Source organism: Dermacentor variabilis, chromosome 6 (genome assembly GCF_050947875.1).
Source record: "Dermacentor variabilis isolate Ectoservices chromosome 6, ASM5094787v1, whole genome shotgun sequence".
Taxonomy (NCBI): Eukaryota; Metazoa; Arthropoda; class Arachnida; order Ixodida; family Ixodidae; genus Dermacentor; species Dermacentor variabilis.
Genome location: NC_134573.1, coordinates 43711158 through 43723812, shown reverse-complemented (window position 1 = coordinate 43723812; position 12655 = coordinate 43711158). Strand labels below are relative to the sequence as shown.

The 12655-nt window shown below is 51.4% G+C and overlaps 1 protein-coding gene across 2 annotated transcripts in view; it reads right to left on the bottom strand.

The window, feature by feature from the left end:
• The window catches only part of LOC142584766 (uncharacterized), a 131665-nt gene that overhangs the window by 57042 nt on the left and 61968 nt on the right, over window positions 1-12655 (bottom strand). Inside the window, exon 1 of one of the 2 annotated variants that reach the window (XM_075695003.1) lies at window positions 10700-12021. The exons of the other annotated variant lie outside the window; for it this stretch is intronic. Within the exon in view, the coding sequence (XP_075551118.1) occupies window positions 10700-10717 (18 nt within the window). The 5' untranslated portion in view covers window positions 10718-12021. Of the gene's footprint in view, window positions 1-10699; window positions 12022-12655 lie in introns of those variants that run through there. 2 annotated transcript variants of the gene reach the window in all.

Below are 12655 nucleotides of genomic sequence, written 5' to 3'. Positions count from 1 at the left end.
GCGCAATGGAAGTTTGACCTTTTTCTTTCCTTTTAATAATCAACCTATTACCGCGAGATAAACGAATAGAGAGCTTTCACAGAACACTTTGTCAGCATAAACTGTTACAAGGTTTCTCTTGAGTGGTCCCGTTCAGCGACAAAAATTCGAGAGAGAGAGAGAGAGAGAGATAAATGCAGGCGACATGTTAACCGGATAAGATTCTGGTTTGCTACCCTTATCTGCCGATGCCGCCAGCGCATGCCCACGATCACGGTATGTCCATGTAATGAGCATACGTTTGATTGTCCATGGTTTAATTAACATCTCACCGCAATTTGATTCCTTCCTTCCCTCCTCTCTCTCCCCGTGATCTTTGTTTTCCCCTTTCCCATTCCCCCGGTGTAGGGTAGCCAACCGGACGTTATTCTGGTTACCCTCCCCGCCTTCTACTTCTGTCTTTCCTCCTCCTCCTCAGAGAGACGGGAGGCCTTTAAGAGCAGGCCCGTAATTCCATTCGGTCACCTACATCGTGGAGCCCCGTTCGACCACAACACCGAATATTCCTGGACGCGCGAGATAAGCCGAGCAGAGTTACGCAGCACCTCTGCGCAGCAGCTGTAACATTCACGATGAAAAAATAATAACAAAGATAGAGTGAGAGAATAAAATAGATGCGGCTCGCTCGTTGTTCTAACGCCAAGCTACGCATCTTATCGCGCCGTTATCGTCGTGAGCCGGAAACCACCGCGCACAGAGCCCGACAGAGAAACGACGTCCGACTACGCTCGCGGACAACTTTGCGCGGCAACGAAGGGACGGCGGGCGCGGTGGCTGCAGCTGCGCACCTGTTTTACGGCGCCAAGCATAGTCCGTGTCGCAGTGCTTGTGGTTGCTCGGAGCAGACGCAGCTTCTAAGTGAGACGGTTTCGCGTTTCGATAAAACAAGCCACATTCGGCAGCGTGTTCTAGCTTATTTAACCGTTGGTAACAAGGTGTTTTATGTTTTCTCTTCCCCTGCCTAAACTTACGTGGATAAAAACACGGGACTCCCTTCAGAAGCGCTCTCAGTGATGCGCGCTTTCCCTCCGTAGCTTTCCTTTCAGTGCCACAGAAAGTGGCCCGCGACTTTTTCGTCTAAATAGCTGCGCAATTTTCGGGATGGCGCACTTTCTCCTCACCTCCGGCTGCCGCGCGACTAACGGCAGACGGTGGATTCCCGAGCTGCGCGCATTCGAAGCAACCGGACGACGGAGCCAGAGAAAATGCGGACGAATGCTCGCGTTTAATGGGTAGAAATGAGGAAAGGGGACGAAAATACAATTCGGCGCAGGCGGGATCCGGACTCGGGCCTTCCTAAACTCTGCTCGTAAGCTCGCGTGGAGCGAGCGACGCCTGCGGTTAGAACGGCGTTCGACGTCCGTCGCCTCGGCCGCGAGGCGCTGGCTGACGCCCCCAGCGAGAGCAGGGGTAAACATGTCCGCAATAGAGATTAGTAAGACTCGATTGGAAGATTGGTGGAACAAAAGTAGGGGAACGACAAACAACGGAGGCGTACAAAAACGAAGTTCCCAATAGGGGTTCCGATAGTTTGGTTATTTGAATTCGTCGTGGTTTTTTTTTTCTTCCTTTCTTTTTCTTCTTCAGCATATGCAGGACATTAGCCAATAAAATGACGAGAGCACGGTGGCGCAGCCCCCGCCCCGTTCCAAACGGGACGCTCACAACATCCACCGGTGCATCCAGGCCTAATACGACTACACAAATACCGATGCAAGAAAGTGAGCCACGGCCTAACTGGTAAGGTGCAGCACCCGCAACTCCGGAGGATGCGTGTTCGGTCCCCACCTGCGGCAAGTTAACTGTCACTTCCCTTTAACCTATTAGCCCAACATTGTAAATTAAACGCAGGAAATAACTGCCCCATTGTTTTCTTTGGCTTCATTGCCTGTTACTTCGTATGGTTAGGATCAACGAGAAATCGAGCCTCTCCGATCCCCTTGATTCTTGACGCTCTGTACAGCTACACGACCGACGTTTATTCCGCGGGGCCGTGTTCTCAGACGATCTCTTTTCGGGCTTTCGGTCCACGTTGACCGAAGGCTAACGCCAGTGAAACGCGCGCTCGCCACGAGCAGGGGTTACGACCTTCTTGTGGCTCTGCGCCCAAGAACACCCGCTGCGCTAGCCCAGAGGCTAGAGAGTTGCACTGCTCAAGTCGCGGGTTCGACACCTGTCGCATTTCGATGGATACGAAATAAAAAAAAAAAAAAGAGCACCCAAATCCCGAGATTCAAGTGCACGTTGAAGAACCCGGGTCCCCCACTACGGCATTCCTCTTACTATATCGTGGTTAGGGCACGTAAAACCGCAGTAGTAGTATTTTCTAGTAAAGAACGACTGGCTGGCTCTTTATTTTTTCAGAAAAAATTTACTTTTTTTTCCCCAGGACAGCAACGCACTGGACACAGCCGCCACCAAATTTACTAAATCCTGAGAGCTTTGATAACATGCTGTCACGATTTCTTGTGTAGCGTGAAAATGCTTCTCTTCGCGTCATTGTGTCAATATGCTTTCGAGACGATTAGTGTTAGGTCACTTTTGAGGGCTAACTATTACTTTATTATTTATTTCGCTGTTTATTTCCCCTGCAGCATGGGCCTGCCAAAACTAGCAGTACTACATACATACATACATACATACATACATACATACATACATACATACATACATACATACATACATACATACATACATACATACATACATGCATGCATGCATGCATGCTCCAGAGATTATTCTACCAGCTGCAGATGTTATCAACGGATCAGACATAAAGTCAGAGGCGTTAGCTCACAGACACAGTTCGCTAAGCCACTGCTACAATTTCTGCATGAGGAGGGTAGGGTCTCCATGTTTTTATTTAAATACACATCTATTCTTCCCGACAAGTTGCGTGAAAAGAAGGAACAGGAAATCTTTCGCAGAAGCAACGTGAGCAACCATAATCCTTGCTATATTATCATATGGGGACATAAGGCTTTTAATATGGAATTTGACACACATGATCAAAATCAGGACTACCGATAGGGCATATGAGAAATATGTTTTTTCTTTCTTTCTTTTTCTATATGGATACGCGTATAGTGGATCTGGATCTTTTGTGATAATCATTTATCCCCAAACATCGTTGTACTGTATAACCATCTTCCCACATCCACAGTAAACATCACCAACCATCAATTGGTTCGTTCCGCTCTAGCTAACATTTTACATTAGGGAACTTGTTTCGTACATAGCGTTTTTACGGAATTGTATTAGCTAATATTGCGTTGTAAGACATTGAACTAATACAACACTTCCCTATTTAATGCCTACTGTCGGCACGGTATTACTGAATAGCTAATAATAATGATGATTCTTCGACGGATACGCAGCCACAAGAAGCCAACTGCCAATCAAGCCAAGGAAGGCACGAGGAAAACGAACTGTGTCTCAAATTGAAAAGTAGAGTTAATTAGGAATGAATTGTGCGTTGCTTTCTTACAGTATAATTACGAAAAAGTGGAGCGCCTACACTCCCCCGCCACCTCTTCTTCATGGAAATGAAAATAGAGGGAGGCGTAGACACCCTACAATGACGAAGGGAAGTCCTGTTCACATAGTGACACAAATAATAATAAAAAATACATTGTAAGAAGAAACAACGTCATAGGTTCGAAAAGTCAAAAGCACACAGTCCTATACACACACGAACATAAAGAGACAAAAGTCGGGGGCAATTCGCACCCCACCCCTGCACATGCATGCGTATGCAAAGCACATAACGCACGCACACCAGGCCGCGACGCAGTCTGAGAACGAGCAAGGTGCACGCGTTACGTTTCTCGCTCGTCGCACAGCGAGGGCGTCGACCCCAGCTATAGCAGCCTCGACAACTCGATGCAGCCACGACAGGGCTTTATTGGCCGGTTGCCTGCCGCCGAGCCGGCGTACTACGCGACGCGCCTGCAACTGAAAGGCTGTCCCCCACTCGTCGCCGTGGCCGCGGGAGGCGCTGGGTAACGCTCCCGGGGCTATATTATCTAGCGCACGTGCACAAATAGTCGAGAAAGTGGGCGGTGACGTTGGTGCATCGCACGCGTTAGTATCCCAGCGTGCACGTGTTGTCATTTCTAGCACTTCCACCTCGAGGTTCTATTATTGAGAATATCAAGTAATTATTTTTATAATTTAAATAGCAAAGAAGAGTGAATTTCGCCTAAGCTATCAGTGGAATCCATAGGGCTGTTTATACAAGTCAGTCGCTTCGGATACGCGGACCTTTCCTGTCGGTCTTGACACGCGTTGTTATCGAAACTAGAGGCACGAATGCATCCACGGATGAATGACTGCGACGACATGCCTTCGTGTCGGACGACGCACCCACATCCCCCCTCCCCCAACGTACGCATACAATAATTAACAAATCAGAAAAAAAAAAAAAAACGTCAGAGAGAGACGGAGATGGGGGAGGCAATGCATAGCGCGGCGACGACGCTCGAAGCGCGAGTCGCGCTGACGCAAACTCCAGCTCCGGCTGCAGAGGTCTCGGACCCTCGGCACTGCACGAGCGGGGCTTCTCGCTGACGTCACGTGGCGTCGCTTCGGGTGCGCCGTCGCGTAACTGAGTCGAGCGTTCCGCTTATCTGTCGCGGAATAGCCCCCCGATGACGCGCTCGTTTTCAAGCGGCCGCGCGGTTGGGTTGGCTTCGTGCCAGAGGGATCCGCAGCGCCCGACCCCCCCTCGGCGCATTCGGCTGCCCGGACGTCCCGGCGCACGCGAGCTCACCGGCACGCGTGCCGCCGGCGCAAACGTAACGAGAGCGGCGTCGATAAGCGCCGACAACCTCGGCGCACAGCGCGAGTCCCTTTCGTCACGGCCGTCTCCCAAAGGGGGTGCCCCCGCGCGCCCTTACGCGGCATAACGCAACCGCCGTTTTCGTGCACCGTGCAAGTTATTAGTTACAAGTTACTCGACGCGTCGAGCGCAAGTAATTTCTGTGTACAGCGACGTCACCTGTTCCATCCACGTCCCCCCCCCCCCCCCCGTCTCCGTCCGGTTCCCTCGCGTAAACAGCTTCGCTGACGTCCAACTCTGACCGTCGCGGGAGGTTACGCTCCCAAGCGTGTTTACAATGAATCCTCGCAGGGAGGATAGTCAAGTCATATGTAGGTGAGAGTGGGGGGCGAGGGGGCAAATGCCTAGAGGTGAGAATTTCCGCATCGGCGCAGATGCAGCATACTCGGCAGAGCTATAGTGTATATGCTACTAAGACCCTTCATTGAATATTATTCAGCTGTTCTAGCAGATGGACTTCCGCAGACAGCGAAACGTCCGCTTTTGCCGTAAAAAAAGATGAAGATTCGTAAGCCCTCCAAAATGACGCAAGAACAAAATAACCCGCCGTGATTACTTAGTGGCCGCGATGTTGAGCTGCTGCGGAAATAATTTGGATGTTGTCCAAATTATTTCCGGAGTCGCTCACTACGGCGTTCCTCATAATCGGATCGTGGAACCCCAACAAAATAAGAATGACTACGGCACCCCACTCACTAGCTTGCTCTATACTCGTGGTAAATATTCGTCGTGGTATGCTCGGGTATAGATAACTGTTCATTTGTAAAGGACTGCATTGCATCGCGAGAAAACCGAAGACCCGACCTAGCAAGTTCCGAGAAGTTTTTCTGCGTCTCAAATGTCCAGATAAGGAAAGAGAAAAAGTACTCGAAAATTCGTGGCGCCACATCGACGTATATACCGACACTATATACGTTCTCCCGCGAAATTCAAGGAACGGAAGCTTGGTCTTCATTTTCTTCACTCATATAATGAAATGCCAGCCGCAGAATACGTATTCATGTCAAGCAGCTAATTTGAGACCATTAGATTAAAATAAACTGATCTATCGCGGTTTTACATGCCAAAACCAAGATATGATTATGATGGGGCAGGCCGTATTGGGTTGGGTCCCTCCGGGTTAATTCTGACCACCCGAGGTTCTTTAGCGTGCAGCCAATGAATGGCACACAGGCATTTCTGCATTTCCACTCCCCCCCCCCCCCCCCGGAATACAGCCGTCGTGGCCGGGACTCGATCCCTCGACCTATATACCGTGTGTCCCGGCTAACGTTAGCCACGCTGTTTAACGAAAAAAAAAAGAAAGGGGGATAAAAAAACGCGGTGCAAGATACAATTATAAGACCTGTATACGACGTTCTGTCGGCAGACCTGTGACGACCAAGCACTGTAAATTTCTCAACTGTGCCTTGCACCGTGTTTCTTAAATCTGTCTTGGTTTTCTTTTTTTTTTTTTTTCGTTGAAGAGCATGGCTACAGCTTTAGCCGGGACATGTACACGGTACATGTCAGATTAAAGGCATAAAACGGAGCACAAAGCTCTTCAAAGCCAGAAGGACGAAGTCGAGACAAGCCCGTGCACCATCATTCCCGTGCCGGATGATGACGCACTGTACCGGAGGGATGCACACAGACTTCGTTCGCCCTATAGTACATGACACATTCGACTGGTCGTTTCCCGGCGCTCCTCCGACGTTTCAAAAGGTCGCTTAACAATGTAACTGTACGGTTTACCGTGACACAAAGCACGCTCCTATAGCGTTAACAAGTGCGGAATGCTGCTGCTAAAGTGGTTTGTCTCCGTAATCGAGCTTCAGGGTCGTTTCACGCGACCCTCAGAAGAGCGCTTTTAAAGCGCTCACAAGAAGACCAGTGGAATGAGCCATTAGTAAGCAACTCTATGTCCACGGCTAGTTAATACTACGTCGGTAAATAAGAATTACGCCCTACAGTCTAAAGTTATTAAAAAAAAAAAAAACTCAGCCTGGCGTGTTCTGAGAACTTTTTCTCAAGAAAAACTACCCAGGCATGATGAAGTCTAGATGGTGATTAAGCATAGCTATAAGATCCAGCTTTTCTTTTTTTTTTTCATCGAGCCAGCCGGACGGGAGAAACATTTGGTCTGTTCCGCGCCAAAGGAGCTAACTACGACGTGCATGCCTCACTGCGTACGAGTGCATGCGACAACGGCCTCCGCGTTCGCTGCTTCTCGCTATACTGGGGCGAAGGCTTTGTGGTCTTCGCGGCCTGGAGCGATGCTCACCCGACGCGGGGGCAAGTTGCTACGGCATTCTGCTGCTCGGCACGAGGTCGCGGGTTCGATTCCTGCCCGCGGTGGCCGCACTGCGATGAGTGAGGCGGAAATTACTGTAAAAAATCCCGTGCGCGCGGAATTAGGGTTTGCGCTAAATAACCTCGGATAGCCGAAAAATTAATCCGAGACCCTTCACTACGCGGCGCGCCTCACAGCTCGAGCGTTGCTTTTTTAGACGATCGATCCACCTTAGGAGGAAGCTTTAGCTCGGGGACAACTCGCCTGGTCGGACGCATATGTGAAACGCAGAAATACTTTTTATGAGGCAACCTCTGGACCGATTGGAACTATATTTGTTGCACTTGAGAGAGAGAAGGTTAAATCCTAGTGACTGTAGGAATTGGAATGTTGATTTATGGCCTGGAATATTTTAGAATGCTTATTTCTTTTTAATTGGCAAGTTAAAAAACAAAGACAATGAAAGCCCGAAGTTCACAAATTTGTGCCTCTGCATCAAAAAATAGATATCCCAGTTTTGTAAACAGCAACCCTTAGAGCACGTGAAGTGAACAAATTTGCTACATTCATAAATATGTTACGTGTATTTGTTACACTGCTTATAAGGGAGTTGCAAAAGTCCCTATTTGCACATTAGTGGTGCACTTGAGAGACATATACAATATACATAAATTTTGTGCGCTTTAGGCGTACTATTACATTCAGTTTGCAAAATTGTGACGCCATTTTTTTCATCCCCGACTTACGGAGTTGTAAATTTCATAGTTTCGTTTTCTGAAAATTTGAAATGTTCAACAATATATACAAAGATATTGCCGACTTGACTGAAAAAAATGTCCGCTTCTGACAGGCACTATATATATTTTAACTTCTTCTTTCGCGAACGCAATGAGTCTCACCCTTATCGGTAAAGGGCTTTTTTCCTGTCCCGCGCATCCAGACAGCCCTCCTAGCTAAAGCTTCCTCTTGCCTTGAGACGGAGTCGGCGGCAACTTTTACACAATTGCCGACGGTCCATCGTAATTCGCGACTGAAAGGGATAACTGCGGCTATATTTGTTCCACGTTTCAAATGCTCCGTGCAAGCTGCCACTGGGCGGATAACAATGGGCGGGGGGGGGGGGGTGCAACAGCCTGCAAAAGTGCGCGGCGTCGACGAAGCCCGCGCCTTATCGCCGGATGCCGCCGTGTGCATGCGCAGCTGCCGAGAGGCGTGTCGCGGTTTCGCGGTGGCGTTAAAAGGCCATCGTTATCGACGCGAGCCTCGTCCACCTGGGCCCGAAGAATGCGCTCGGCCAGCCACCGGATGCAGCGCCGTCCGCCCCGATGGGCATCCAACATTCCGCCGAGCTTGTGCTTGCCTGCCGTTCGTCGAATTCTGTAATGGCGGCCGATTCCCAGCCAATCAGAGAGGCCGCAATAGCCCCCCGGGCCTATCGGAGCCGACAAGATGGTTGAATTCGACGATGTCCAGAATAGCAACCTAGCTACGACAGACAGCAGATCAGTGTTGCCGATGCCGGTATTTTGTGCTTACAGTTGCTTTTGAGCTGATGCCCGCAAAGTTTCGTGGTAGAAACGTCACAAGAGATCGCACTATAATTACTAGAGGGAGCTCTCGCACTGGGATCGTTTAGGTATGCCACGGGAACGATGGTTGGCACGTGGATTTGCCCGATTCTCGTGCCTTGTGGCTTCAGACGGTCCCGCTTCTTTGCTTACTGCGACTCTACTCCCATTACTGGCCCTGTAGCGGCGCGACCGTCGCCTCGAGAGCTCGCGTGCGGGCAGCGCGCTCGAGCTCGAGCGGCCGCTCCCGAGATTGCGCTGCATCCGCGGCTGGCCGGCCTCGATAAACCCTGCGGCTGCGCCCCTTCGTGCCACCTCCCACAAGTTGGTGAACCGGACGCCAGCGTCTACGCAGAGCCTAAGTATCAAAGTGACCGTATTTTTCTAAACGATGAACGCAGTAGCTCTCAGCGCACACGAACAATCATTGCGACCCGCTGCATTTATAACGCACTATTTCGTTGAAGATGGCCAGTGTGCAAGGTCAACAAAGCCGCTCGATGCCACGGGGAGGAAGTTTAGGCGAATCTATGTACTAGCCGTAATTACGATTCTGCCCGAAGCGCCGTAGTGATTCTAGCCTGCCTGTAATCGTTATGGCCTCCGAGATGTGGTTGCAGAAGCGCCGAACATCTCGGGGAGCGTACATGGGCAACGTGCACTGAAACTTGGGGCGCCAACGGCAGCTCCGTAACGCATAGCCTAAACGGCGTTTTAGTCGGACAAGTTGTGATTTTGCGCCGGCGAACTGATGGCTCGTATTGGGGTGCGGGGGAGTTATTCCGCAAGAGTCCACCTATAGTGGACGTCTCCATTTCGTTTGCTGCTGAAGTGCCGATTGGCTGTGGCGCCCCGCGGCTGCGGATGCGCAGCCCAGCCGATGAGAACTTCAACGGCAGAGGAAATGGACGTGCTGCCCACTAGGTGGGCTTTTACAGAACACCTTCCCTGGTGCCCAGCCTCTGAGCCCGCAGGGCTCCAAGCCAGGCGCTGGCACGTGTTGAGAATGCGCGCGCTCCGCGATGGATTCTACCTGGCACATCGGGGCGCCGATACGGGTGTCTCTGTTATCGTTGAAGACATCAATTCACGCACGTCCATACCACGTATGGCGTCAGCAATTCTTGACTGTTGCTGACTGAGACAGCCGCAGCATCGAAACGTGACGTCGTTCGCGCACGTCGATCTACGCTACAAATACGGCTACTCGATTGATATTCTCCATGGCTACGTTTTTTTTTCTTTTCTCTCATTCGGATTTGGCAACACTGCAGTCGAAGGAGCCAGTCAAGAGGAAAGGATCGACGGCGGCCAGTTCACTTACGCTTACGCTGCGCGATTCGGACGAAACGAATGCAAGATTTTTTTTTAAGGTAGTGGAGAAAATGTTTCTTTTTCTTGGAAACGCAGAATTAGAAGCACTATACAACAGTAGACGCGATATAATGACTGAATGAATAATTAACTAAAGCTAAATGTTTAAATTATTAGTTAGCACTCTTCGCGAAGATGCTGCAAGTACAGAAGTGCAATTGCAAGACCATGATCACATATAAGGCATTGCAATTGCAGCGCTCGAGGCCTCTCAAGTGCCCCCCCCCCCCTCCCGTAGCAGCTGTGTTTCAATGTTAATCGAGTGTTCCGAATACTTACGACAAAGGCTTACACTTCCTGAACTCGCGCAGCTTGTTCGCAGAGAAGGTCAATACAGTGTAAGCATTTCCAGACAGCAACCGAATCATCACTGCTTCAAATGTTTACACTAGCAATCAGAGCCGGAGCTCGCTCTACAATCACCGATCCCTAACCAATCATGATTAAACCAGTTAATCACATTAATTGCAAACGACCTTTTCGCCTTACATAAAATTATAAAACACGTACGAGGAGTTTGAACACGCGAGACAGGACTAATTTGGAAACGCCTGGGCGAGGCGATCGGTCCTGCAGTGGACGCAAAAGTGCGCGCCGGATACTCACAGGCGCTCGGGCGGCCATGAGGAGGAGGGTTTTCGTCGACGCAGCCAGCGTGACGGTCTGCGGCGTGGAAATCCTCGCGAGGCCAAGAAATGCGCACACAGACGCCTTCCCCCTTTCCTCGAAGAACACACCAGACACCAATTCCAACGGCCGGGTCACAAACTCGAGGAAGCAGCCGCGGATAGGTGCGTCCGTCGGCGAATCCAACACACCGAAGAAGTTCTGGCGCTTCCAGCAGACGGCGGACGACGCATGACGAGTTCGAAGCGATTCTTTTATCCTCGGCTTTGGGAGGCTGCCCACAAACACGTCACATCAGCAACCGATTCCGAAATCTCGCGAGGGTCAGGCCGGAGCGACCGCGGCTCACGCAAGGGCTACGACGACTGTCAGGATCCGATGCACTTCGCCACGACGGAAACTGAAAAATCAGCGGTGCGAGCGAAGACCGTGTTTCACACGCAATTCAAGTATGCTGTGTCTTTCTCTGGTGGAATTCAAAAAATAACAGGCGGGTCCATTACAAAGCCACTTTAAACAGTACGTTCGTGCGAGATTCTGCACAATAAACCATCAGCATAGACTACGGATACTAAGAATACCATTGCCGAGCACTGTGGCAGAGTGCGAGTACTTCTGCTAAGACTCGAGCAGACGGATACAACTACATCGAACGACGACAATCAATCAGTGTGACGTCAACGCGACGTTTGCAGCCATACGTCAGTGACACAGTCACACACCATCACACAGCGGGTCCCTCACAGCTCCGCGCATTTCGTCGAGCATAATTCCCTCCTTCACCAGCAAGAGGCAGGTTGTCCCTCGGCAAACGCACACAGCAGGTGGGTCGGCAAGTTTCTCGAAAGACAGGTGCGAGACGACCGGCTCGTAAACGTCGCCTCGGAAGAGTACCAAGAGCAGGATCACCGGACAAGTGTAGCAGAGCGCGGCGTCGAAAACAACGGCCGCCTTAACCACACTCAGCGGCGGACGATCTCTTCTCAGCTGGAGCTGCAGACGACCGAACCGACACACACGGGAGGAGCAGACGATATGCAGCGGCCGCCAGAGCAGACGACCGCCGGCCGCAGCGCAAGAAGCACGGGCAGGAGGCAGCAGACAACATCCGGGAAACAACACACACGGCCTGTCACGATCCCACGGCGAGGAGGAGCTTGAGCGAGAGAGATAGAAGATGGCGAGAGGAGGTTCCTCGGCCGTCGGACAGGTCGGCCACCGAAGGAAGGCCTGGAAGGCTTCGGGACGTCGACGAAGGCGAGCAGCCAGCTCCGGTAGTAGCAGCCCGGCCGCGCAGGCGGTGAGAGAGGGAGGAGTGCGACCTTTCGCGCAAGCAAGCGAGCAGGTGTCCCAGTGCGCGGAAAAACGCGTGTTTGTCGCCTCCGCTCTGAGGACCGTGCCAGGCGGATGCCGCCGCGGTGTGCCCTTCCCCCCTTTGGGCAACGAAGGAGTGGCCCTGGAGAGACGCCGCGTGCCAGCGAGCCGCCAGGTGACGGACCGCGGCAACCGCGACTCGCGGCGCGAGGTCGGCCGACGCCAGCTGCCGGACCGGCGCGGATGCTCTACGCACCGCGAAAACGTTTATCTCGATGTCCACTGCCCTCCCACCACCTCTCCGATCGGAGAGCGCGAAGCAACCACGACGACAAAGAAAACAAGCGTCGCTCCGCGCTCACCGCCGCGTGGCTGACGGTCTGGCTGGGTGACTGCTGATGCACGGCGGAACAGCGGACACGTTGCCGGGTTAAGGATGGGTCAGCTTCATCCAGGCACAACCACGGAGGCATTTAAACACTCACAGGGGCGGTTTCGGATGGCACAGAAAAGCAAGCGAAAAGGCTCGCGAGCTCCGGTTCTGCAGCAACCCCCTCCCCTTATGAACACACCCATCCCATTCTTTAAAACAGAAATAAAAAAAGAAAGAAAGAAAGAAAG